Below are 23,454 nucleotides of genomic sequence, written 5' to 3'. Positions count from 1 at the left end.
CAGCCTCTCTTCATAGGAAAGTCGTCCCATCCCCACTATCATTTTCGTCGCCCTTCGCTGTACCTTTTCCAATTCTACTATATCTTTTTTGAGATACGGAGACCAGTACTGAACACAATACTCCAGGTGCGGTCGCACCATGGAGCGATACAACGGCATTATAACATCCGCACACCTGGACTCCATACCCTTCCTAATAACACCCAACATTCTATTCGCTTTCCTAGCCGCAGCAGCACACTGAGCAGAAAGTTTCAGCGTATCATCGACGACGACACCCAGATCCCTTTCTTGATCCGTAACTCCTAACGCGGAACCTTGCAAGACGTAGCTAAACGCAGAAAAGACACAATGAGGCATATTTTCAAAGCATTTAGCCTTAGGTTTCTATGGAACTTTGGAAGGCTAAGTGCTTTGAAAATATGCCTCAATGTCTCATCCTATCCTCACAATACAACACAAACAAACCCAATACTATAAACAACCCAGACTACACCCTTCCAGTCTCAGGCAGTCTGAAAATTGTGGGAGTCACAATTGACCGAAATCTCACACTCGAAGACCAAGCGAAAAATACCGCAAAGAAAATGTTCTACTCAATGTGGAAACTTAAAAGGATTAAACCTTTCTTCCCAAGGGAAGTATTCCGCAGCCTAGTACAATCAATGTTACTAAGCCATCTAGATTACTGTAATGCCATTTATGCCGGATGCAAAGAATAAATCATTAAGAAGCTTCAAACCGCCCAAAACACAGCAGCCAGACTCATATTTGGGAAAGCGAAATACGAAAGCGCCAAACCCCTAAGAGAAAAACTACACTGGCTCCCTTTAAGAGAACAAATTGCGTTCAAAGTTTGCACCCTGGTCCACAAAATCGTTCACGGGGAAGCCCCGGCCTATATGTCTGACCTTATAGACTTGCCTACTAGGAACGCAAAAAGATCAGCACGCTCATTCCTCAATCTCCACTACCCCAACTGTAAAACGCTAAAATATAAATCCACTTACGCAACCAGTTTCTCCTACATCTGCACACAACTATGGAACGCACTACCGAAGGCCATAAAAACAACGCAAGACCTATCTTCCGAAGGCTACTGAAAACTGAACTGTTCAAGAATAACATCCATCCTCAATACTAAATAATAAGACTGCACATGAACTAGAAAAACCTAACTCTTTATCACTTGAATGAATAACCTCTTTGTTAATAATGATCAAGCACTACCACTTTAATCCTTATGTCGATTATGGTCTCTCTATAGACGATGACCTAATGTCTGTTACAATCCAATCTATCACTCGGGAACTAAGTACATAAGTACATAAGTAGTGCCATACTGGGAAAGACCAAAGGTCCATCTAGCCCAGCATCCTGTCACCGACAGTGGCCAATCCAGGTCAAGGGCACCTGGCACGCTCCCCAAACGTAAAAACATTCCAGACAAGTTATACCTAAAAATGCGGAATTTTTCCAAGTCCATTTAATAGCGGTCTATGGACTTGTCCTTTAGGAATCTATCTAACCCCTTTTTAAACTCCGTCAAGCTAACCGCCCGTACCACGTTCTCCGGCAACGAATTCCAGAGTCTAATTACACGTTGGGTGAAGAAACATTTTCTCCGATTCGTTTTAAATTTACCACACTGTAGCTTCAACTCATGCCCTCTAGTCCTAGTATTTTTGGATAGCGTGAACAGTCGCTTCACATCCACCCGATCCATTCCACTCATTATTTTATACACTTCTATCATATCTCCCCTCAGCCGTCTCTTCTCCAAGCTGAAAAGCCCTAGCCTTCTCAGCCTCTCTTCATAGGAAAGTCGTCCCATCCCCACTATCATTTTCGTCGCCCTTCGCTGTACCTTTTCCAATTCTACTATATCTTTTTTGAGATACGGAGACCAGTACTGAACACAATACTCCAGGTGCGGTCGCACCATGGAGCGATACAACGGCATTATAACATCCGCACACCTGGACTCCATACCCTTCCTAATAACACCCAACATTCTATTCGCTTTCCTAGCCGCAGCAGCACACTGAGCAGAAGGTTTCAGCGTATCATCGACGACGACACCCAGATCCCTTTCTTGATCCGTAACTCCTAACGCGGAACCTTGCAAGACGTAGCTATAATTCGGGTTCCTCTTACCCACATGCATCACTTTGCACTTGTCAATATTGAACTTCATCTGCCACTTGCACGCCCATTCTCCCAGTCTCGCAAGGTCCTCCTGTAATCGTTCACATTCCTCCTGCGACTTGACGACCCTGAATAATTTTGTGTCATCGGCGAATTTAATTACTTCACTAGTTATTCCCATCTCTAGGTCATTTATAAATACATTAAAAAGCAACGGACCCAGCACAGACCCCTGCGGGACCCCACTAACTACCCTCCTCCACTGAGAATACTGGCCACGCAATCCTACTCTCTGCTTCCTATCTTTCAACCAGTTCTTAATCCATAATTATACCCTACCTCCGATTCCATGACTCTGCAATTTCTTCAGGAGTCTTTCGTGCGGCACTTTGTCAAACGCCTTCTGAAAATCCAGATATACAATATCAACCGGCTCCCCATTGTCCACATGTTTGCTTACCCCCTCAAAAAAATGCATTAGATTGGTGAGGCAAGACTTCCCTTCACTAAATCCGTGCTGACTTTGTCTCATCAGTCCATGTTTTTGTATATGTCGATTATGGTCTCTCTATAGACGATGACCTAATGTCTGTTACAATCCAATCTATCAGTCAGGAACTAATATGCAATACCATAACGCATTCTTCTTTACCATGTATGTATGCACCTTAATTCAATGCCTTTTGTAATTCTGTTACCCGGAAATGGCAAACGCCATTACGGCAAATGTAAGCCACATTGAGCCTGCAAATCGGTGGGAAAATGTGGGATACAAATAAATAAATAAACATGTAATACAATAAAATAAACATAAATTAAAACTTTTTAGAACTCCATCTAAAATAGGATAGAAAACAAAACTTTCACACTAAAAGATAAAATCGGTCAGCTTAAACCACAGTCATACATCAGACTAACATCAACAATTAAAAAAAGAAAAAAAAAACAGTCGGCAAAGCTCTGCCAGTGATGGAGATTGATTGGTAGTAGTGTGTTTTAAGCACTACTTGAAAACAAGAATATGATTCCTCCAGTCTAATAGGCTGTTTCACGCTTCTCCAGTGTCCACCATCTCCTCAGCTCCCGATGCTGTAGGCATCCTCTTTCCCAGCATATCTATTTTGTGCCTTGCTCTTTCTGAAGTGCTGCACTGTTATGACGGTTTTGTAAGACATTGCTAGTATACCATGCCATACTTTGTATTATTTTCGAATATTTTTACTGCTGTAATTGCCTATTGCTCATGTTTGATTTATTCTTACTGTACACCACCTTGAGTGAACTCCTTCAAAAAGGCAGTAAATAAATCCTAATAAATAAATTAAATAGCACAAGCCTTCAGCACCTGCAGAGTGGCCTAATGGTTAGTTCAGTGGGCTAAGATCCTGGGAAACTGGGTTCAGTTCCCACTGCAGCTCCTTGTCACTCTATTGTCCCAAGTACAAAACAGATAGTGAGGCCACTAGAGACAGAGAAAGTACCTTCATATAATGTGTACAACAGTGTATATGTCTAGTTTTGCTATAGAAATGATTATTAGTAGTGGTTATCTGAGAGAGCTGAGCAGTGCAGGAAGAATACATCATAGCCTCCTCTCAGTCACAGATAAGTGCACTTAACTCCACCTCCTGCTCAAATTCTGCATTGTGCAGTTGTACCAAATTCCCCCCAAAGTGTAAGTATTGGTCGAGTGATACCAACACATGTCTTGCCTTGTATTTATTTTTCATTATTTTGCAGCTGAGGGGCGACAGATAGCAGCCAACATGAGGGGCATTGGCATGATGCCTAATGACATCCCAGAGTGGAAGAAGCATGCATTTGGTGGCAACAAAGCCTCTTACGGCAAAAAGACACAAATGTCAATCCTTGAGCAGCGAGAGAGTCTCCCTATCTACAGACTGAAGGAACAGCTTATCCAGGTGAAAGCAGACAGAAGTTGATCTAAAGTGTATGCTGTCACTGCTGTGTGTGTATGTGTATATGCATATATATATATATATACTAGCCGTTAAGCCCGTTAAAACGGGCGCGTATTGGAATGTTTTTTTTCCCCAAGGCCCCCCTCCCGTTGCAGCTGCAAGGCCCCCTGCCATCCTCCTTCCCTGCCAGCTGCAAGGCCCCCTCTGTCCCTCCATCCCAGCTCCAAGGCTCCAGTCCTCCCCCCTTCCCAGCTGCAAGGCCCCCTGCCCGCCCTCCCTCCCAGTTCCAAGGCCCCCTGCTCTCCCTCACAACTGTAAGGGGCCCCATTCCCTCCCTCCCAGTTCCAAGGCCCCCTGCTCTCCCTCACAACTGTAAGGGGCCCCATTCCCTCCCTCCCAGTTCCAAGGCCCCTTGCCCCCCCCCCCCCGTGCCTTCTTCCCAGCCAGCTGGAAGGCCCCCTTCAGTCCAGCCCTCCCAGCTCCAAGGCCCCCCCCTCCTTCTGAGACCTCCCATGTCCCCTCCCCCCCCCAAGGTAGCCGCTACCGCCCCCCCCCCCACCCCGGAGTCGCCCCCCTCCCCCCCTTCACCCGGCCCGGGCCCTCTCTTCGTTATTCAACTTACAGCAGCGCCAAAACAGCAGCAAGCTGCAGCTCCCGTTGGCCTTCCTTCACTGCCTGTGCCTCGCCCTCGTGTGAAGTCACGTTGGCGAGGGCGGGGCACAGGTAGGGAAGGAAGGCCGACGGGAGCTGAAGCTGAGCTGCTTGCTGCTGTTTCGGCGCTGCTGTAAGTTGAATAACGAAGAGAGGGCCCGGGCCGGGTGAAGGGGGGTGGTGGCGACTCCGGGGGGGGGGCGGTAGCCGGCTACCTTGGGGGGGGGGAGCGGTAGCGACGTCAGCGGTTCCCTCCCTCCCCTTCCGCGCAGTTTCCCTCTCTGTCCCGCCCCCCTCGCCCCGTCATCACGTCTTGACGCGGGGGCGGGACAGAGAGGGAAGTCTCTACTGCGCATTTGCAAGTGAGTACGGTCACTTGCCTTTTATATGTTTGATATATGGAAAAATTGTCTTACCTAATAACTTACTTCCTTTAGTCCTACCAGTCCAGTACCAATATGTTATGTCCATCCAAGGCCCTGACTATTCCAGTGAAACCTAAGAAAAACAGGCCACCAGGTTGACTACAGAACATAAAGCCATATAACCTGATTGCTGCTGATACTAGGTGGACAAAGGCCCTAGAAGTCAGACTTGTGAGTGACCAGAGATTCAATTGCCAAGACTAAGCAAAACGGATTATTGGATCTGCCAGACGCCTTCAGAAAATTGCAAAGCCAAGATGTACCAGAGAGAAGGAACTGAAGCAGTAAAGGCAGCAGCTGAACATGTAGAGAAACAGGCTGTCTCTCCCAAGAAGGCAGCAAAAAGAAGCATATACTTGGCATCAAATGGGAAATCAGATGTGCTTGTGGCCCTCACAACACTGTTGCAACTAGTGACATAGGGGTGGCTGCTCCAGGTAGTGCTGTAGATGTAGATGAAGTAGGTGGAAACATGGAGACCAAACAGTAGGAGGCAGCAACAAATGACTGTAAGACAAGAAATGCAAAATTGAGAGTGACTATTCATGACACGAAAGGGCACACAAGGTAGGTGTCCCATACAGGTAAGCATTACAGAAAACACTGTAGAGAAGGCCAGAAAAGTTGTCGGTGCTCTATTGAGTACAGCAGCAGCAGGTGGCATATAGGCAGGTGCTGTTGCCTAAAATAATAGATTGGGACAACTGACGTCATAAAGGTTGACTTTCCTTTATGTAGCTTCCCACTATTCCAGAACGTATGGGATAGTTGTATCTGTGAAGGCAACATACACCGTCATGACTGCTGACCAGGGGCATAGCCAGACTTCAGCGGGAGGGGCCTCACGTAGCTACGCCACTGCTTCTGACTTGCCTGTTGCCTAGGGTTTGTCGAGCCCAGTCTTAATTCCGTAGGCTGGGTGACATCATGGGCTCAGACGTTTGACACCCTTTATCACTGGTCCCTTGGACCAGAGCCTCACCTGGTCCATAGGCTGAGCTGGCCGTATAGCCACCAGACAGCTGTCGAGATTGCTGTTACGAGGCAGATCAGGAGACTGCTATCAATAAGTAGGCCAAAAGGCTGGATCTAGAACACAGGCTAGAATCTGTTACCAGAACGCAACAGAGAATGCTGCCACCACTATGCAGACCAGAGGGCTACTGCCACCACGTAGCCTAGAAAACTGATGTTTCTAACCAATTCCAGATGCCAACACCTGTACAGAGCCTAGGGAGTGTATACGTCTGTCTTTGCCTCTGAGACAGGAGTAACCTTATGGAGGTCTCCTGGAGGGTGGACCCTTGAGAAATGTTCCCTCCCCCAGGCAGAACCCCAGGCAAGAAAAACTCTGGCTACTAAATGTTAGACATAATAAATGTTTATTCATATTGTCAAAGAAGCCAATCTGTAATTATTGAAATAAATCCCAATAGAGTATAATATGTAGCAAATAAAAACAGTTTTCCCTGGGAGCTGTCAATACGTCCACCTGCTAATGTAGACACATTGAGGCTTGCCATCCTCAGTTGTTTCCTCTTAAATACTTTTTTCTTCCTTTCTTCATTATCTTAATTATAATTACGCTTCCTACCTAATGAATATTAATCTTTCCAGAATATTGTATTTCCTGTTATGTTCCAGCACGTTCCATCGTCTTCCAACTTTATCATTTATTCCCTCATTTTATGTACAGCTAGGGCCTGTCATGCACATAAGCATAAGGTTTCATTAGATAATGGGTTGACCTATGTCCTTGTTATGCTAGCCCCCCCCCCCACCCACCCTTTTGCTGAAGTTACAATGTCACCCACACCCACTTACTTCTCCTTCTGATTGTTTATCTGGATACTGCAGGTGTCCTTAGTCATAGGAGTCTCTGGCTCTTAGTTGCTGACCAGCAACTTATCACAAGTTAGCATAGGCCAAATGTCAAACCACAAACTTCTATCTGTCTTGCAATTTCATGGCTGCTCCCAGCTCAGAAAATGCAAAATAGCTACACTAAAAAATAAAGAACTAAAAATATGGAGGTTTTGCATTTTGCACCTTTCCATGGCCTCTATGATATACAGGAGCTGCTACCAGTAAGTCTCCCACAAGGCTGCTGCCACCAGGCAGACCAGTAGGCTGATGTCAATAGGCAGCCCTGGGGGGTGCCGTTACTATGTAGCCTAGGAGGCCTGCTGCCCTCTAGACCAATCCAGAATCCACCCAGATCTTGTTCTATTGTGAGAAGAGAGGAGGCTGAATGGAATTTTAAATGCTTTTGCCTATTTCATCCTAGCAAAAAAAAAAATGGTTTTAGCGGTCATCAACGAATCTAGATAGTGAAACATTGGGCTTTGGTAAAGAAATACTGGCTGGATATGGGCTGCACAGGGCTCATCATTGAACCTGTGGCTCTGTCTCCATCTACTGGTAGGAGTGTGTAAACCCAATCATCTGAACTGGTCTAGAGAGAGAATAAAGGAAAGAAAATTTGCAGGTAAGCTCTAATTTCTCCTTTCTGTGATGTGTATATTTGATAATCTGAAAAACAAATCTGCTTGTGTCTCTCCTGACATGTTAAAATTTGGAGTTGATAGGACACCAAATTCAAGTTATTAGAGTAGGGGGAAATTTTATAACATGATGCCTTGGGAGGAAGGGTTCACAAGCACATATGTTGCACCTGTTTTATAAAGCCAACATATGTGTCTGTGCCTTTCTAAAATTACCCCAGGGAGAGTAGAATCACACACTTACACTGCCTTGAGGTATTTGTAGCTCTGTGCATGTTTGTGCCGATAAGAATAGATGGATGTATACTTAAGTGCCATGTGCACGTATGCGGAGGAGTAGCCTATCCATCAATCCAACGATAAAAAACAGCTGGAGAGCCAAGTCTAGATACAATTATTTTGGAGAGTGCCTGCGTCAGGAGTCATATAATTGATTGCTTATGTGATTTGTCATCAGTTCATAGAGTTCAGTGGAACAAGAAAATATACTTACTCTCTAGGACGTGAATGTCAGTAAACAATGGCAAAGTTTGCTCAAAATGTTTTTATCATTGGATTGATGAATACATGATGGATGGATGACTTCTTTACCTGTTTTATAATTTTGACAGAATGAGTCATTAAAGCAACATGTTTTTTTTTTATTCTTCACTGTATCCTGTTGGCTCTCTTTTTTTATTTATTTATTACTACCTTAGTGATCTCATAAGCTCTCTTTTCCGTTGCAAAGTATGCTCAAAACGTGTTTTAAAACACTAACAAGCTCATTTTCAAAGCACTTAGCCTCCCAAAGTTCCATAGAAACCTATGGAACTTAGCCTCCCAAAGTGCTTTGAAAATATGCCTGTAAGGAACCAGAGAGACGCACAGGTCGCTCAGACCAACTTTTGCTTCTGTGATGAAGTATTTAATTTTATCCACCCTAATCTCTTCTTTCAGGCTGTCCATGATAACCAAATCTTGATTGTCATTGGAGAGACAGGTTCTGGGAAAACCACCCAGATTACCCAGTACCTGGCAGAGGCTGGCTACACTGCCAGAGGCAAGATTGGCTGTACCCAGCCCAGGAGAGTGGCTGCCATGTCGGTGGCCAAGCGTGTGTCAGAAGAGTATGGTTGCTGTTTGGGACAGGAGGTAAGTCCTATAGCCAGGGATTATTTTTATTCTATTTTTCCTACATTTGTACCCCGCGCTTTCCCACTCATAGCAGGGTCAATGCGGCTTACATATTATATACAGGTACTTATTTGTACCTGGGGCAATGGAGGGTTAAGTGACTTGCCCAGAGTCACAAGGAGCTGCCTGTGCCTGAAGTGGGAATCGAACTCAGTTCCCCAGGACCAAAGTCCACCACCCTAACCACTAGGCCACTCCTCCACTGTTGCTACTATTGGAGATTCTACATGGAATGTTACAACATTCCATGTAGAAGTCGGCCCTTGCAGATCACCAATGTGGCCGCGCAGGCTTCTGCTTCTGTGAGTCTGACGCAGGACGTCAGACTCACAGAAACAGAAGCCTGCGCAGCCTTCTACATGGAATGTTGTTAGTGGAATAGCAACATTCCATGTAGAATCTCCAATAGTAGCAACATTCCATGTAGAATCTCCAATAGTATGTATTTTATTTTTGTTACATTTGTACCCCGCGCTTTCCCACTCATGGCAGGCTCAATGCGGCTTACATGGGGCAATGGAGGGTTAAGTGACTTGCCCAGAGTCACAAGGAGCTGCCTGTGCCTGAAGTGGGAATCTAACTCAGTTCCTCAGGACCAAAGTCCACCGCCCTAACCACTAGGCCACTCCTCCACTGTTGCTACTATTTGAGATTCTACATGGAATGTTGCTATTCCACTAGCAACATTCCATGTAGAAGTCGGCCCTTGCAGATCACCAATGAGGCCACGCAGGCTTCTGCTTCTGTGAGTCTGACGTCCTGCACGTATGTGCAGGACGTCAGACTCACAGAAACAGAAGCCTGCGCAGCCTTCTACATGGAATGTTGCTAGTGGAATAGCAACATTCCATGTAGAATCTCCAATAGTCGCAACATTCCATGTAGAATCTCCAATAGTATCTATTTTATTTTTGTTACATTTGTACCCCGCGCTTTCCCACTCATGGCAGGCTCAATGCGGCTTACATGGGACAATGGAGGGTTAAGTGACTTGCCCAGAGTCACAAGGAGCTGCCTGTGCCTGAAGTGGGAATCTAACTCAGTTCCTCAGGACCAAAGTCCACCGCCCTAACCACTAGGCCACTCCTCCACTGTTGCTACTATTTGAGATTCTACATGGAATGTTGCTATTCCACTAGCAACATTCCATGTAGAAGTCGGCCCTTGCAGATCACCAATGAGGCCGCGCAGGCTTCTGCTTCTGTGAGTCTGACGTCCTGCACGTACGTGCAGGACGTCAGACTCACAGAAATAGAAGCCTGCGCAGCCTTCTACATGGAATGTTGCTAGTAGAATAGCAACATTCCATGTAGAATCTCCAATAGTAGCAACATTCCATGTAGAATCTCCAATAGTATCTATTTTATTTTTGTTACATTTGTACCCTGCACTTTCCCACTCATGGCAGGCCCAATGCAGCTTACATGGGGCAATGGAGGGTTAAGTGACTTGCCCAGAGTGACAAGGAGCTGCCTGTGCCTGAAGTGGGAATCAAACTCAGTTCCTCAGGACCAAAGTCCACCACTCTAACCACAAGGCCACTCCTCCACATTTTAGCTTTGTGAAATAAATATCAGGTTTAAAGTCAGAGCAATGATCTAGACCAGAAATGACTGCAGTGCTTTGCTAGTACATGCACTTCTGCTATTACTGTTCTGTTCTGCTAATTTCAAGAGTGGTTTATCTATACTCTAGATGATCAGTTTATACGTTGACCACGGAAGCTAACAACTTAAATGCACTGTGTTTCACAAAAAAAAAACCCCAAAAGGTTACGGTTCTCATAGACTGGTGCAAAAGTTTCCAGAAAAGAGGTGGAAGAGAGTAAGGGCAGAATATGTTTTTAAGAAATTGCAAGAAATGGGCTCAACTAGAGGGGGGGAGGGAGGGAGGGGATGGAAAGGGGTGTGAAAATGATCCTACCATCTGTGAAAGGGAAGATGTACAATAAAGCTGGGCAAATTATAAAAATGGTACATGGATGGAGGGAACTGAAAAAGAGAATGGAGTAAAGATTACAAGATGTACTAGTGTTGATAATAAAAGTTAGTGGACAGCCAGTATAATGAAAAGATGTACGGAAATGGACATGCATAATGCTACAAAATTATTGGTATGTCTCGTTTAATGTTTCAAAATGCTTCAAATGTTGTAAAGAAAATGGGCTCAACTGAGAGCCAGTCAGAATGCAGCAGGGTTTGATCAGTTCGTATTAAAGAAAATATTTCAGCAGGTGAAGTGGCCTCGTTTAGGTGAGAGGTGGCCAGCGTTGAGTCTAGCCTTATTTTAAATTTATTCAGGATGATCCCAAACATTTTTGAAACTGGTCAAGTTTTGATAGAGTTGTGCAGAAAACAAGCTGTATAGTTTGTTTTTTTACTGTATTTTATGTTCGTGTTATACAGCATCTGTACAACTTATATGATGCAAGAATCAGCCTTAAAAACAGAGAGTAATATTCGGGTGGTGGCGGTCAACATTTTTTTAAACACTGGAAATTAGACCTGGCTCTTCAGTGCTGGGCCCTATCCGGGTGCTGGCACTGAATTTCCGGGTGCAGAGCAGCCCCTGGAAGTGTTCAGCAGCAGGTAACCAGATAGCTAACCGTTTAACTTAAGATGGCCATTTTTGCTGTCCTAAGATAACCGGATATTTATTCGGGCATCGCCGCTGAACATTGGCAGTGCCCAGGTAACTCCTGATTCCACCCCCCCCCCCCCCCCGGACTCCCCAGTTCTAATCGGACAGTGCCACAGCAGTTGCATGTCGCTGATGAACTCAAGAGTGCCTGATCAGTGGGAGATTACCAGGTAGGAGCCTCTCTTACCCAGTTATCTTTTACCAAATATTTGCTCCAAAATTGTCTCCAAATAGAGGTTATTATCTACTATAATAAAACTCACCCTCAATGTTCTGAGTACACTGATGTCACTGAAGCCAAGCCCTGACTTCCTTCAAAAAGGTTCGAAGGTTCGTGGTGGTGAAGCCACCAAAATCGCTCCGGGACCCCGCCCTCGAGGGCGGAGCAATGGCAGAACAATGAAAGGGTTGGCAGGGAGGGAGGCGGGGGGTGGCAAATCGCTCCTGGCCCCGCCCTCGCCTCAAACGTCATGACAGGGGCGGAGCAATGGCAGAACAACGAAGGGGTTGGCCAGGGAGGGAGGGGGGGTGTTGGCGACGAAAACCTTGCTAGCGCCCGTTTCATTTGCTCTGAAACGGGCCTCTTTTACTAGTTCCTCCATAAATGCTTTATTACTTTAAGAGCCTAGAAGAAGTTAAGTGACTATGAAAGGTCAGTCAGTGGTGGAGGTGGGATTGGAACTCAGAGTCCCAGTCTGCACTCTGGACTGCTGACCTAGCTGTTGCTATTTAAGATCTGCCTATTTCATGTCCTTGCCATCTTCAGAAGTCTGAAACCTCACCCCTTGGTTTTTCTGTTTCTGTGCTCAGGTTGGGTATACAATTCGGTTTGAGGACTGCACGAGCCCAGAGACTGTCATAAAGTACATGACGGATGGGATGCTGCTGAGAGAATGCTTGATAGATCCTGATCTGAGCCTGTACGCAATTATTATGTTGGATGAAGCGCACGAGAGGACAATCCACACTGATGTCCTGTTTGGACTCCTGAAGAAGGTAGAGCATGGGGATTTCTTTATTTTAATTAGTGAACGTCTGTTGATTTTTTAAAATTTTATTATTTGTTACATTTGTACCCCACATTTTCCCACCTATTTGCAGGCTCAATGTGGCTTGCATGGTGCCGGAGAGGTGATGGTAGGCCTTGGTGTAAACAAATACAAATAATAGGATTAGGATGTGGTGGGACCACATAGAGAGAAATTTATGAGCCTGTAGCCTAGAACTAGATACCTCTTTCTCTAGGGCAATTGATGTCTCATTTTGTACCAGAGGAACTTGACAAATTTGCTGCTACCAAACTAAAGAAGAACAGTTCAATGGAAAAAGCAATTCCATCTCCACAACTAAACTGTAACCACCTTTTTTCCTGTCTCAGACTGTGCAGAAACGCCAGGATATGAAGCTGATTGTGACTTCAGCAACTCTGGATGCCGTGAAGTTTTCCCAGTACTTTTATGAAGCTCCCATCTTCACCATTCCTGGGCGGACATACCCAGTAGAAATTCTGTACACCAAAGAGCCTGAGACAGATTATCTGGATGCCAGTCTGATTACCGTCATGCAGATTCACTTAACAGAACCACCAGGTAAGGCAGCGTTTTTCAACCGTTGCACCGGGGCTGTTTCCCAGGTGTGCCGCACGCATTTTCTGTCACTCCTGTCCCATCCCTAGCCAGCGGCCCAGCATTATAAGATTTCTTCTGTAATGGTCGGCAGCAGCGGACAGCAATTCAAACAGCCTGCTCGCGCCAACCCTACTACTACTACTACTATTTAGCATTTCTATAGCGCTACAAGGCGTACGCAGCGCTGCACAAACATAGAAGAAAGACAGTCCCTGCTCAAAGAGCTTACAATCTAATAGACAAAAAATAAATAAAGTAAGCAAATCAATTAATGTGTACAGGAAGGAGGAGAGGAGGGTAGGTGGAGGCTCAGTCCACCAATAAGAGCCAACCTCATCAGTGATGTCACAATGGCTTGATTGCCTGATACTTGGCTCACTTCTGATGTCATAAGGGAAAGGGGGAAAGGGAAATGGGACTTGATATACCGTCTTTCTGAGGTTTTTTTCAACTACATTCAAAGTGGTTTACATATATTCAGGTACTTATTTTGTACCAGGTGCAATGGAGGGTTTAGTGACTTACCCAGAGTCACAAGGAGCTGCACTGCACTAACCAATAGGCTACTCCTCTACTACTATTTAGCATTTCTATAGCACTACAAGGCGTTTGCAGCGCTGCACAAACATAGAAGAAAGACAGTCCCTGCTCAAAGAGCTTACAATCTAATAGACAAAAAAATAAAGTAATCAAATCAATTAATGTGTACAGGAAGGAGGAGGCGAGTGGTTACGAGTCAAAAGCAATGTTAAAGAGGTGGGCTTAAAGTCTAGATTTAAAGGTGGCCAAGGATGGGGCAAGACGTAGGGGCTCAGGAAGTTTATTCCAGGCGTAGGGTGCAGCGAGACAGAAGGCGCGAAGTCTGGAGTTGGCAGTAGTGGAGAAGGGAACAGATAAGAAGGATTTATCCAGGGAACGGAGTGCACGGGAAGGGGTGTAGGGATGGACGAGTGTGGAGAGATACTGGGGAGCAGCAGAGTGAGTACATTTATAGGTTAGTAGAAGAAGTTTGAACAGGATGCGAAAACGGATAGGGAGCCAGTGAAGGGTCTTGAGGAGAGGGGTAGTATGAGTAAAGCGACCCTGGCAGAAGATGAGACGGGCAGCAGAGTTTTGAACCGACTGGAGAGGGGAGAGGTGACTAAGTGGGAGGCCAGCAAGAAGCAGATTGCAGTAGTCTAAACGAGAGGTGACAAGGGTGTGGATGAGGGTTTTGGTAGAGTGCTCGGAAAGAAAGGGGCGGATTTTACGGATGTTGTAAAGAAAGAAACAGGGCTTGGCGATCTGCTGGATATGAGCAGAGAAGGAGAGAGAAGAGTCAAAGATGACCCCAAGGTTTCGAGCTGAGGAGACAGGGAGAATGAGAGAGCCATCAACAGAAATAGAAAACGGGGGGAGCGGGGAGGTGGGTTTGGGGGGGAAAATGAGAAGCTCGGTTTTGGTCATATTTAATTTCAGGTGGCGTTGAGACATCCAGGCAGCAATGTCAGACAAGCACGCTGAAACTTTGGTTTGGATGCAAGGTGAGATATCAGGGGTAGAAAGGTAGATTTGGGAGTCATCAGCATAGAGGTGGTAGGAAAAGCCATGGGATGAGATTAATGAGCCAAGGGAAGAAGTGTAGATAGAAAAGAGGAGGGGACCAAGAACAGAACCCTGAGGTACGCCGACAGGCAGAGGGATAGAAGTAGAAGAGGATCCACCAGAGTGAACACTAAAGGTGCGGAGGGAGAGGTAGGAAGAGAACCAGGAAAGGACAGCGCCCTGGAATCCAAGTGAGGACAGGGTATCGAGAAGTATGCTGTGATCGACAGTGTCAAAAGCAGCGGAAAGATCAAGAAGAATGAGGATGGAATATTGACCTCTGGATTTAGCCAGTAATAGGTCATTGGAGACTATTGTTCTCTGTAATGCAACTTCTTGCTTCTGCATAAGCAGGAAGCATCGGAGAGAAGGCTCAGGTTGTCTGAATTGCTGCTTCTGCCACTGACCGCTACAGGAAAAAAGGTGAGGGAAAAAACAGGTTAAATTCCCCAGTTTGTATACCCAGATACCGTGAGGAAATTGCCCTTTTCCCCAACTTGTTTCTTCAATAAAAATATTCAGTTATAAAGATAACACAATGATTGAAGATTTAATTATTGAACTTTAAACACAATGGAGCCGATAGCTGGGCTGGCTCTGAGCCTGGATATTTGATGCCGTGCCTTTTCTGGTGACTGGCATTGAATATCTGGTTTATTTTTGGCCGGTTTCAACTTATCCGGCCAAGTTTAATATTCAGCCCTGGCTGGTTAAGTTCAAACTTAGCCGGCGATGTGCTGAATATTCGCAGATAGACGGCTATATTGGGCAATGTAGCTGGTTATCCACTAAATATTGATGGAATATTCAGAGGGAGATAACTGTCTGTCTCCTACTGGATAGTAACATACATAGTAACATAGTAGATGACGGCAGAAAAAGACCCGCACGGTCCATCCAGTCTGCCCAACAAGATAAACTCATGTGTATACCTTACCTTGATTTGTACCTGTCTTTTTCATGGCACAGACCGTATAAGTCTGGCCAGCACTATTCCCTCCTCCCAACCACCAGTCCCGCCTCCCACCACCGGATCTGGATATTCGTCAATAGCCGGTTAAGCACTGTTTAACTAGCCAGGAGCCATTCCTGACCAATTAAATAGCACTGAACATTGGGTAGAATCTTGATACTCATTTGTTAAATGTTAAAATATATCCTTAAAAACCTATTGTGCCTTGACAATTATTGCACCTTGTCAGTGTGCCACGAGATGAAAAAGGTTGAAAATCACTGAGGTAAGGGAAGGAGGCAAACTGGCCGACATCCAGTCAAATAACTAGTTTTGCTCCTGTTTGATCATCACCTAAGCCCCAGCAAGAGTATTACACTCGTTCAACAACTATGATCTTCACGCCCCCCAGTAGCTCATGCATGACCAGACTCCACACGTTCCTTATCCTTTTACTGAACTGCCCCCTTTCTTTGGGATAACCTCTTTGCCGTAGGATGTGGTAACAGCAGTTAACATATCTGAGTTTAAAAAAGGTTTGGACAAGTTCCTGGAGGAAAAGTCCATAGTCTGCTATTGAGAAAGACATGGGAAGCAACTGCTTGCCCCGGGATTTGTAGTATGGAATGTTGCTACTCTGAGGTTCTGCATGGAATCTTGTCACTCTTTAGGATTCCAGAATCTTGCTACTATTTGGGGTTCCACATGGAATCTTGTCACTCTGTAGGATTCCAGAATCTTGCTGCTATTTGGGGTTCCACATGGAATCTTGTCACTCTGTAGGATTCCAGAATCTTGCTGCTATTTGGGGTTCCACATGGAATCTTGTCACTCTGTAGGATTCCAGAATCTTGCTATTCTTTGGGGTTCTACATGGAATGTTGCTACTCTTTGAGATTCAGCGTGGAATCTTGCCACTCTTTAGGATTCCAGAACCTTTCTAATTTTGGGGGGTTCTGTATGGAATGTTGTCACGATTTGGGTTTCTGCCAGGTACTTGTGACCTGGCTTGGCCACTGTTTTGAAAACAGAATGCTGGGCTAGATAGACCATTAGTCTGATGATGGCTACTCTTATGTTCTTCTGAACCAGCTGTAAAATAAATAAATTTATTATAATAATAAAGCTGTCGTTAAAACTCCTCTTTACTGCTGCTTTGACAAGCCAGGCTAACAGTGGACTGGAGCATTAGGATTACCACTCCCAGTCTCTCACTCTTGTATAAATATTGCTGCTATAAACTTCAGGATAGGTATTCAAAGCGATGTAAAACACTAGAAATGGCTTCTGGCCATTTAAATTGCTTACCGGCTATTTTGTGGGCATTCCATCTTTATGCAGTTCACCATGTCCATTTGAGTATGGAATTTCGCACTGAAAGGGTTATGTTTTGTCCGACCCCATATGTGTGGATATTCAGTGCAGAGCCTGGCATTGAATATCCGGACATAAAGCTGGTAGCAGCAAAATGCAGAGCACTTCTGGCTGAATATCTACCCCCTCAAGTTTTCTCTTTCTTTCTCTAATTTCTTTGTACTATTATTTGAGTGAAGTTCTTTTTTCTTTTTCTGCTTTTAATTTGTAAACCACTTTGTTACTTTACAAGGAGAGCTGATATATTAAAATTCAGTAAACCATCTTACCTCCCTCATCCCCACCTCACCCCAGTTATCAAATAGCATTGGGCGGTGCTTTTCTCCGTTGTAAGGTTATGCTAAAGACCCTTCAAGCATGAAAGTCAGTGTCTGTAATCATGTGAGGCATTGCAGGGATAAGAAGAGAACAGGAATTCCTCTTATTACATAAGGGTGTTTGTTTTGATTCAATATATTGCTCAGTACAATAAGGTGCAAAAACATAGGAACATAGAAAAATGTAGGCAGATAAAGAACACATGGCCTATCCGGTCTGCCTATCCCTCCATCTGCTCTCCCTATCATTCCCTTAGAGATCCTGTGGACTTGTCCCAAGCTTTCTTGAATTCAGATACTATTTTTGTCTCCATCACTTCCACCCTTACAAAAATACAAAGACTAGGGTGGGGGGCACACAATGAAGCTACAAAGTAGTAAATTTAAAAGGAATCGGAGAAAATATTTCTTCACTCAACGTGTAATTAAACTCTGCAATTTGTTGCCAGAGAATGTAGTAAGAGCAGTTAGCTTAGCAGGGTTTAAAAAAGGTTTGGATATCTTCATAAAAGAAAAGTCCATAAGCTGTTATTAAAATGGACGGGGAAAATCCACTGCTTATTTCTGAGATAAGCAGCGTAAAATGTATTGTATTGTTTTGGGATCTTGCCAGGTACTTGTAACCTAGATTAGCCACTGTTGGAAACAGTATATTGGGCTTGATGGAACTTCAGTCTGTCCCAGTATGACAACACTTATATATTTATTTACTTATGCAGAGTTGTGCAGCTGTCTCATGGATACTTTGGGAAGTGTGCTGAGCTTATCGTGCTAGAAAGAAATGCATTAATTTATCTCACTTTTTTGTGGTATATTAATGCTGGTTTTGTCTTTGGCCAGTTCATCTCTTTATTTGCTGCATTTGTACCCCACATTTTCCCACCTATTTGCAGGCTCAATATGGCTTACACTATGTTGCAAAACAGAGTAAGAGGTATGGTCTAGTTTAACATATTACTGTGTAAGAAATTAGGTAGAGAGGTCAGTAGAATTATTTATATAACACAAAATAAAAGAGGGCGACTAAAATGATAGCGGGGATGGGACGACTTCCCTATGAAGAAAGACTAAGGAGGCTAGGGCTATTCAGCTTGGAGAAGAGATGGCTGAGGGGAGACATGATAGAGGTATATAAAATAATGAGTGGAGTGGAACAGGTGGATGTGAAGCGTCTGTTCACGCTTTCCAAAAATACTAGGACTAGGGGGCATGCGATGAAACTACAGTGTAGTAAATTTAAAACAAATCGGAGAAGTTTTCTTCACCCAACGTATAATTAAACTCTGGAATTCGTTGCTGGAGAAAGTGGTGAAGGCGGTTAGCTTAGCAGAGTTTAAAAAGGGGTTGGACGGTTTCCTAAAGGACAAGTCCATAAACCGCTACTAAATGGACTTGGGAAAAGTCCACAATTCCATGAATAACATGTATAGAATGTTTGTACGTTTGGGAAGCTTGCCAGGTGCCCTTGGCCTGGATTGGCCGCTGTCGTGTACAGGATGCTGGGCTCGATGGACCCTTGGTCTTTTCCCAGTATGGCATTACTTATGTACTTATAATGACCAATAGGGATAATGTGATTAACATAATCAAATTAGAAGGGATCAGTATTAGTTGGTTTAGATGCAGTGCATTTTTTCTAGGAAAAAAGGTGCCGGTACTCAAATGCCAGGCCACCTTTCAGGGTTGGGGTGATCACTGAGGGACCCACCCCACAATAGCCAGGCCCCCTGCAACCAGTCACAGAATCCATGGCAAGGCAGAATTTGTGTGTAGAGCCTGAGCTCTTTCATTAAAACTTGGGGACCATGGGTCAATTTTAGCAGACCATGGAAAAGGTGCCAGTACTCAGTACCCCCAAGTACCCCCTCAAAAAAAGCCATGTTTAGATGTAGAATGGAATCAAGTCATTAAGGAGGATTTTTATTGTAAGTCTCTTCGAACAGGTGCGTCTTCAATAACTTCCGGAAGGTTGTCAAGTCATGCATTGTTTTTATAGCATTCGATAGTTTTATTTTTGACGGTAATCTCTTGTTTTTACTTTATCTTTCAGGCGATATACTCGTTTTTCTGACTGGTCAGGAGGAGATTGACACTGCCTGTGAGATCCTATACGAGCGAATGAAATCCCTCGGCCCAGACGTGCCTGAATTAATCATCCTTCCAGTGTATTCAGCTTTACCCAGCGAGATGCAGACGAGGATTTTTGATCCGGCACCTCCCGGCAGTAGAAAGGTAAGCACAACCTGAGCCAAACACTTCTCGTCAATTACTGTTTTTTTTTTTTTTTTGCACTTTAGATTACACCTGATAAAAAGCATACAGCTGACTACAGGAGTTTTTTTTCAAAACCTATATCCCAGGCGGTGTACACATTTCAAAAAGATATCCTGTTTTCTGTCATACTGTGCAGGTTGTCATCGCTACCAACATTGCGGAGACATCACTGACTATAGACGGAATTTATTATGTGGTGGATCCCGGGTTTGTGAAACAAAAAGTGTACAACTCCAAAACCGGCATTGACCAGCTGGTGGTCACACCCATTTCACAGGTATAGTGCTGCTGATTATTGGTTAATTTTCAATTCATCTTTGAAATCTAATAGTTTCCTCTTTCAGGTTCCCTCCACTGATAAATCACAAAGGGGTCCTTTTACTAAGCTGCGGTTAAAAGCAGTCCAAGCGCACCCATGCATGGGTTTTTCCTGTGTACTAGGGCCATTTTTAATGCAGTCATAACACGGCCATTTTTCTGGGTGGGCTTTTTATTAATTTTTTTTATTAATGGCCATGTACTAATGAAGCCATCAGCTCCTGACCATTAAAAAAAAAAAATTACTACATGAGTACTTACCGACGCCCATTTTGTAGGCAGTAAGGGCTCACATATTAATCCTGCACTAACCAGTTAGCTCATGCTGAAGTGGATGCACTGTTTAGTGCAGGAACGTTCACTCTCCACCCCTCTGACACACCTCCGCCCACACGCACACACTTTTTAGCACACGGATCAGTGTGTGCTAGTTTGGAAGTTACCACAGGATGTCTGAGTACATCCCACGGTACGCCATTTTAAGCTGCGTTAGCTATGTGTTCAGGGGCGTAGCCAGACAACAGATTTTGGGTGGGCCTAGGCAAGAAATGGCTGGGCACCAAGTGTTCTTCCCAACCCCCCCACCAGAAAAATATCTGAGCTGGCGGGAAAACGCTTCTTTCCACCTTGGCAGTCTGCAGTAGGCATGCGCTGAAAACTGAGCATGCACAGGTGCCAGTATCGTGGAGAGCAGCGTTTTAATTACTATCAGGGGGGTGTCTTCAGCTGGCGGAGCTTGGGATCCCCATCAGCTACCGCTAAACGTGTGCTACTGTTGGGTGGGCCTGAGCCCTAAGTGGGTGGGCCCTGGCCCACTCAGGCCCACATACGCCACTGTATGTGTTATCTAACGCACTTTAGTAAAAGGGCCCCAAAGTGAAAAGGCCGTCTCCTTTAGCCATGTCTGCACTACGGTTTCCAGCGCAAACCTGCTCAAGTTGACTGGTTTTAAAATCCCTTGTTTACAGTGTATTCACTGCAGCATAGCTACAGAGTAGGAAGCTAAGGATGTGTTTTTCTATAAACTGATATTACTTGGGCAGCTGTTTTGTTCTCAAAATTGAACTTTTGATTTTGCAGCTGGATGGATGTAGTTCTGTTATAAAGGCAGCAAACCCTCCTAATACTAATTCTGAACGGTCCCCATAAAAGTAATCTGCTGTGTTTCATATATATGTATATACAGTAATGTGTAATTTTTTGCTTATTGTAGGCCCAGGCAAAGCAGCGTGCAGGCAGAGCTGGGAGAACAGGGCCAGGGAAGTGTTACCGGCTGTACACCGAGCGTGCTTACCGAGATGAAATGCTAACCACGAATGTGCCCGAAATCCAAAGGACTAACTTGGCTAGCACAGTACTGTCACTGAAGGTGGGTTATCAGTTTTATTACAGATGCCTACAGTCTGGGCTCGATTAAAGGACCATTACAGTAAATTGACCATTGTGTATAAATCATTATTGAAGCACGTTGGCCTAGAGACTCGGTTGCAGCAGTGCTGTGTTTTGCTGTACAAGAGATCTGGTTTGATTCCCAGCTCAGGTCTTCTATCTCTGGCTGGGATGGGGATGTTACGGAGGCAGCATTGACAGCCACTGGGTGTGGCAAGGTAACTATTAGTGTTCAGATTTGGGGTGCACAAGAATTTTTGCAACAGCTGGGCTGAATTTGAGGGGATATATTCAAATTGAAAGAAACCCCCTGTATGTCTGTAAATGAAGGTTTATGGCACTGGATTGGATCCAGGCCCATTTCCTATTGAGCTGGCACTCAAAGAAGCTGCTGGATCAAAACAGAACAAAAAAGTCTTTATGAAACTGATTCCACACACTGGAATTCTTGTTTTTTTTTTTAAAGGTTAAAGATTTTGTTTAAGCCGTTGGGCAAACTGTTCTGAGACTGCTGACTTGCTAGATTTACGACATTCTGTAATTCCCTAGGGATGTTTCAGATTCATTGCCAGCCTGTATCCAAAGTATAATATGCATAATACAACATTTTGGTATATCCAAATGGAGTGAAGGAGTGGCCTAGTGGTTAGGGTGGTGGACTTTGGTCCTGGGGAACTGAGGAACTGAGTTCGATTCCCGGCATAGGCAGCTCCTTGTGACTCTGGGCAAGTCACTTAACCCTCCATTGCCTGCCGCATAGAGCCTGCCATGAGTGGGAAAGCGCGGGGTACAAATGTAACAACAAAAAAAAAAAAAGCCCACACTTCCAATATGAAAGAAAATAGGGAGTAATTGTTAGGAAGCCCTCCCCTCCCCCACCCCCAGGAAAGGTCTTCCATGTAATTTCATGTGTAAAAAGTACATGCACAGTCTGATTGCACATAGATATTCTTGGAAGTGGCATTTGTACACGTGGAGGCAGAGCTGTAATGTGTACAGATTGTGTACAATTGCTTACATCTGCTTTTCAGGCAGGTAAAGTTTTGCTGGAAAGTACATGTGTAGCTTTGAAATGCAGTCTGCATTCAGACTTTTCTCACTTGACCTAAGCCTGTTCCCGGAAACACCTCCAACCTGGCTAGACATATTGTTGTGATTCCACAGTGTTTGCACCTCAGCCCCTTAGAGCAGTGCTTCTCAGCCCTGTCCTGGAAACACGCATAGCCGGTTGGGTTTTCAGGATTGCCACACTAAAAATGAATGAGCTACATTTCCATACAGTGGAAGCAGTACATGCAGATTGCTCTCATGCATATTCAGTGCGGTAATCCTTAAAACCTGACTGGCTAGGCCTGCCTCCAGGAGAAGGTTGAGAAGGGTTAGTGGAGGAGTGGCCTAGTGGTTAGGGTGGTGGACTTAGGTCCTGGGGAACTGAGTAACTGAGTTCGATTCCCGGCACAGGCAGCTCCTTGTGACTCTGGGCAAGTCACTTAACCTTCCATTGCCCCATGTAAGCCGCATTGAGCCTGCCATGAGTGGGAAAGCGCGGGGTAAAAATGTAACAATCAGTGTGAAGATTGTCTATTTTATGTAGGTAGAACACTTTGAACGTTTCTCTACATTTCAATATACGTACATATACACATGTATTTGTCACACGTCCACTCACGTCAATTTGATTTTATTTCTTCTTGCAGGCGATGGGAATCAATGATTTGCTGTCCTTTGATTTCATGGATGCCCCCCCAATGGAAACCCTGATCACAGCCATGGAGCAGCTGTACACATTGGGGGCTCTGGATGATGAGGGACTTCTCACACGGCTGGGGCGCAGGGTAGGTCCTGAACGATACTGAAGACTGTGTTTTCCTGGAGATAATGTGGGGAGGAGAGTCCATGTCAAGGATTGCTGTAAACAGTCAATGCAGAAATTAGACCGTGGGGAGTGAAATTTGAATTCCTGTCTTCACATTGCTTAAAAGCTTCCCCTTAAGTGTGTTGAAGACTTTGCTGATGATGTGAAAAAACTTTTTAAAAATTCTCATTATCTCTCCCCTCCCAAAATGATGCGAACTTTTGTATTCAAGCTTTTGTCTAAGCTACTCTTCATATCGGACATATATTGCTCGGATGGAGAATGACTGACTGACTG

At 44.7% G+C, this 23,454-nt stretch overlaps 1 protein-coding gene across 2 annotated transcripts in view; it reads left to right on the top strand.

Annotated features, from left to right (window-relative positions):
• DHX8 (DEAH-box helicase 8) overlaps positions 1 to 23,454 on the top strand; it is a 136,063-nt gene that overhangs the window by 76,127 nt on the left and 36,482 nt on the right. For both annotated transcript variants that reach the window (XM_030221067.1, XM_030221065.1), the window contains exons 12-19: positions 3,889 to 4,070; positions 8,590 to 8,784; positions 12,277 to 12,462; positions 12,845 to 13,055; positions 19,372 to 19,553; positions 19,732 to 19,872; positions 21,127 to 21,282; positions 23,000 to 23,137. In XM_030221067.1, the coding sequence (XP_030076927.1) occupies positions 3,889 to 4,070; positions 8,590 to 8,784; positions 12,277 to 12,462; positions 12,845 to 13,055; positions 19,372 to 19,553; positions 19,732 to 19,872; positions 21,127 to 21,282; positions 23,000 to 23,137 (1,391 nt within the window). The remainder of the gene's footprint in view (positions 1 to 3,888; positions 4,071 to 8,589; positions 8,785 to 12,276; positions 12,463 to 12,844; positions 13,056 to 19,371; positions 19,554 to 19,731; positions 19,873 to 21,126; positions 21,283 to 22,999; positions 23,138 to 23,454) is intronic.

Source organism: Microcaecilia unicolor, chromosome 12 (genome assembly GCF_901765095.1).
Source record: "Microcaecilia unicolor chromosome 12, aMicUni1.1, whole genome shotgun sequence".
In the NCBI taxonomy this organism is placed as follows: Eukaryota; Metazoa; Chordata; class Amphibia; order Gymnophiona; family Siphonopidae; genus Microcaecilia; species Microcaecilia unicolor.
The sequence above is the reverse complement of the archived record's forward strand: the minus strand, read 5'-3'. Positions and strand labels throughout refer to the sequence as shown.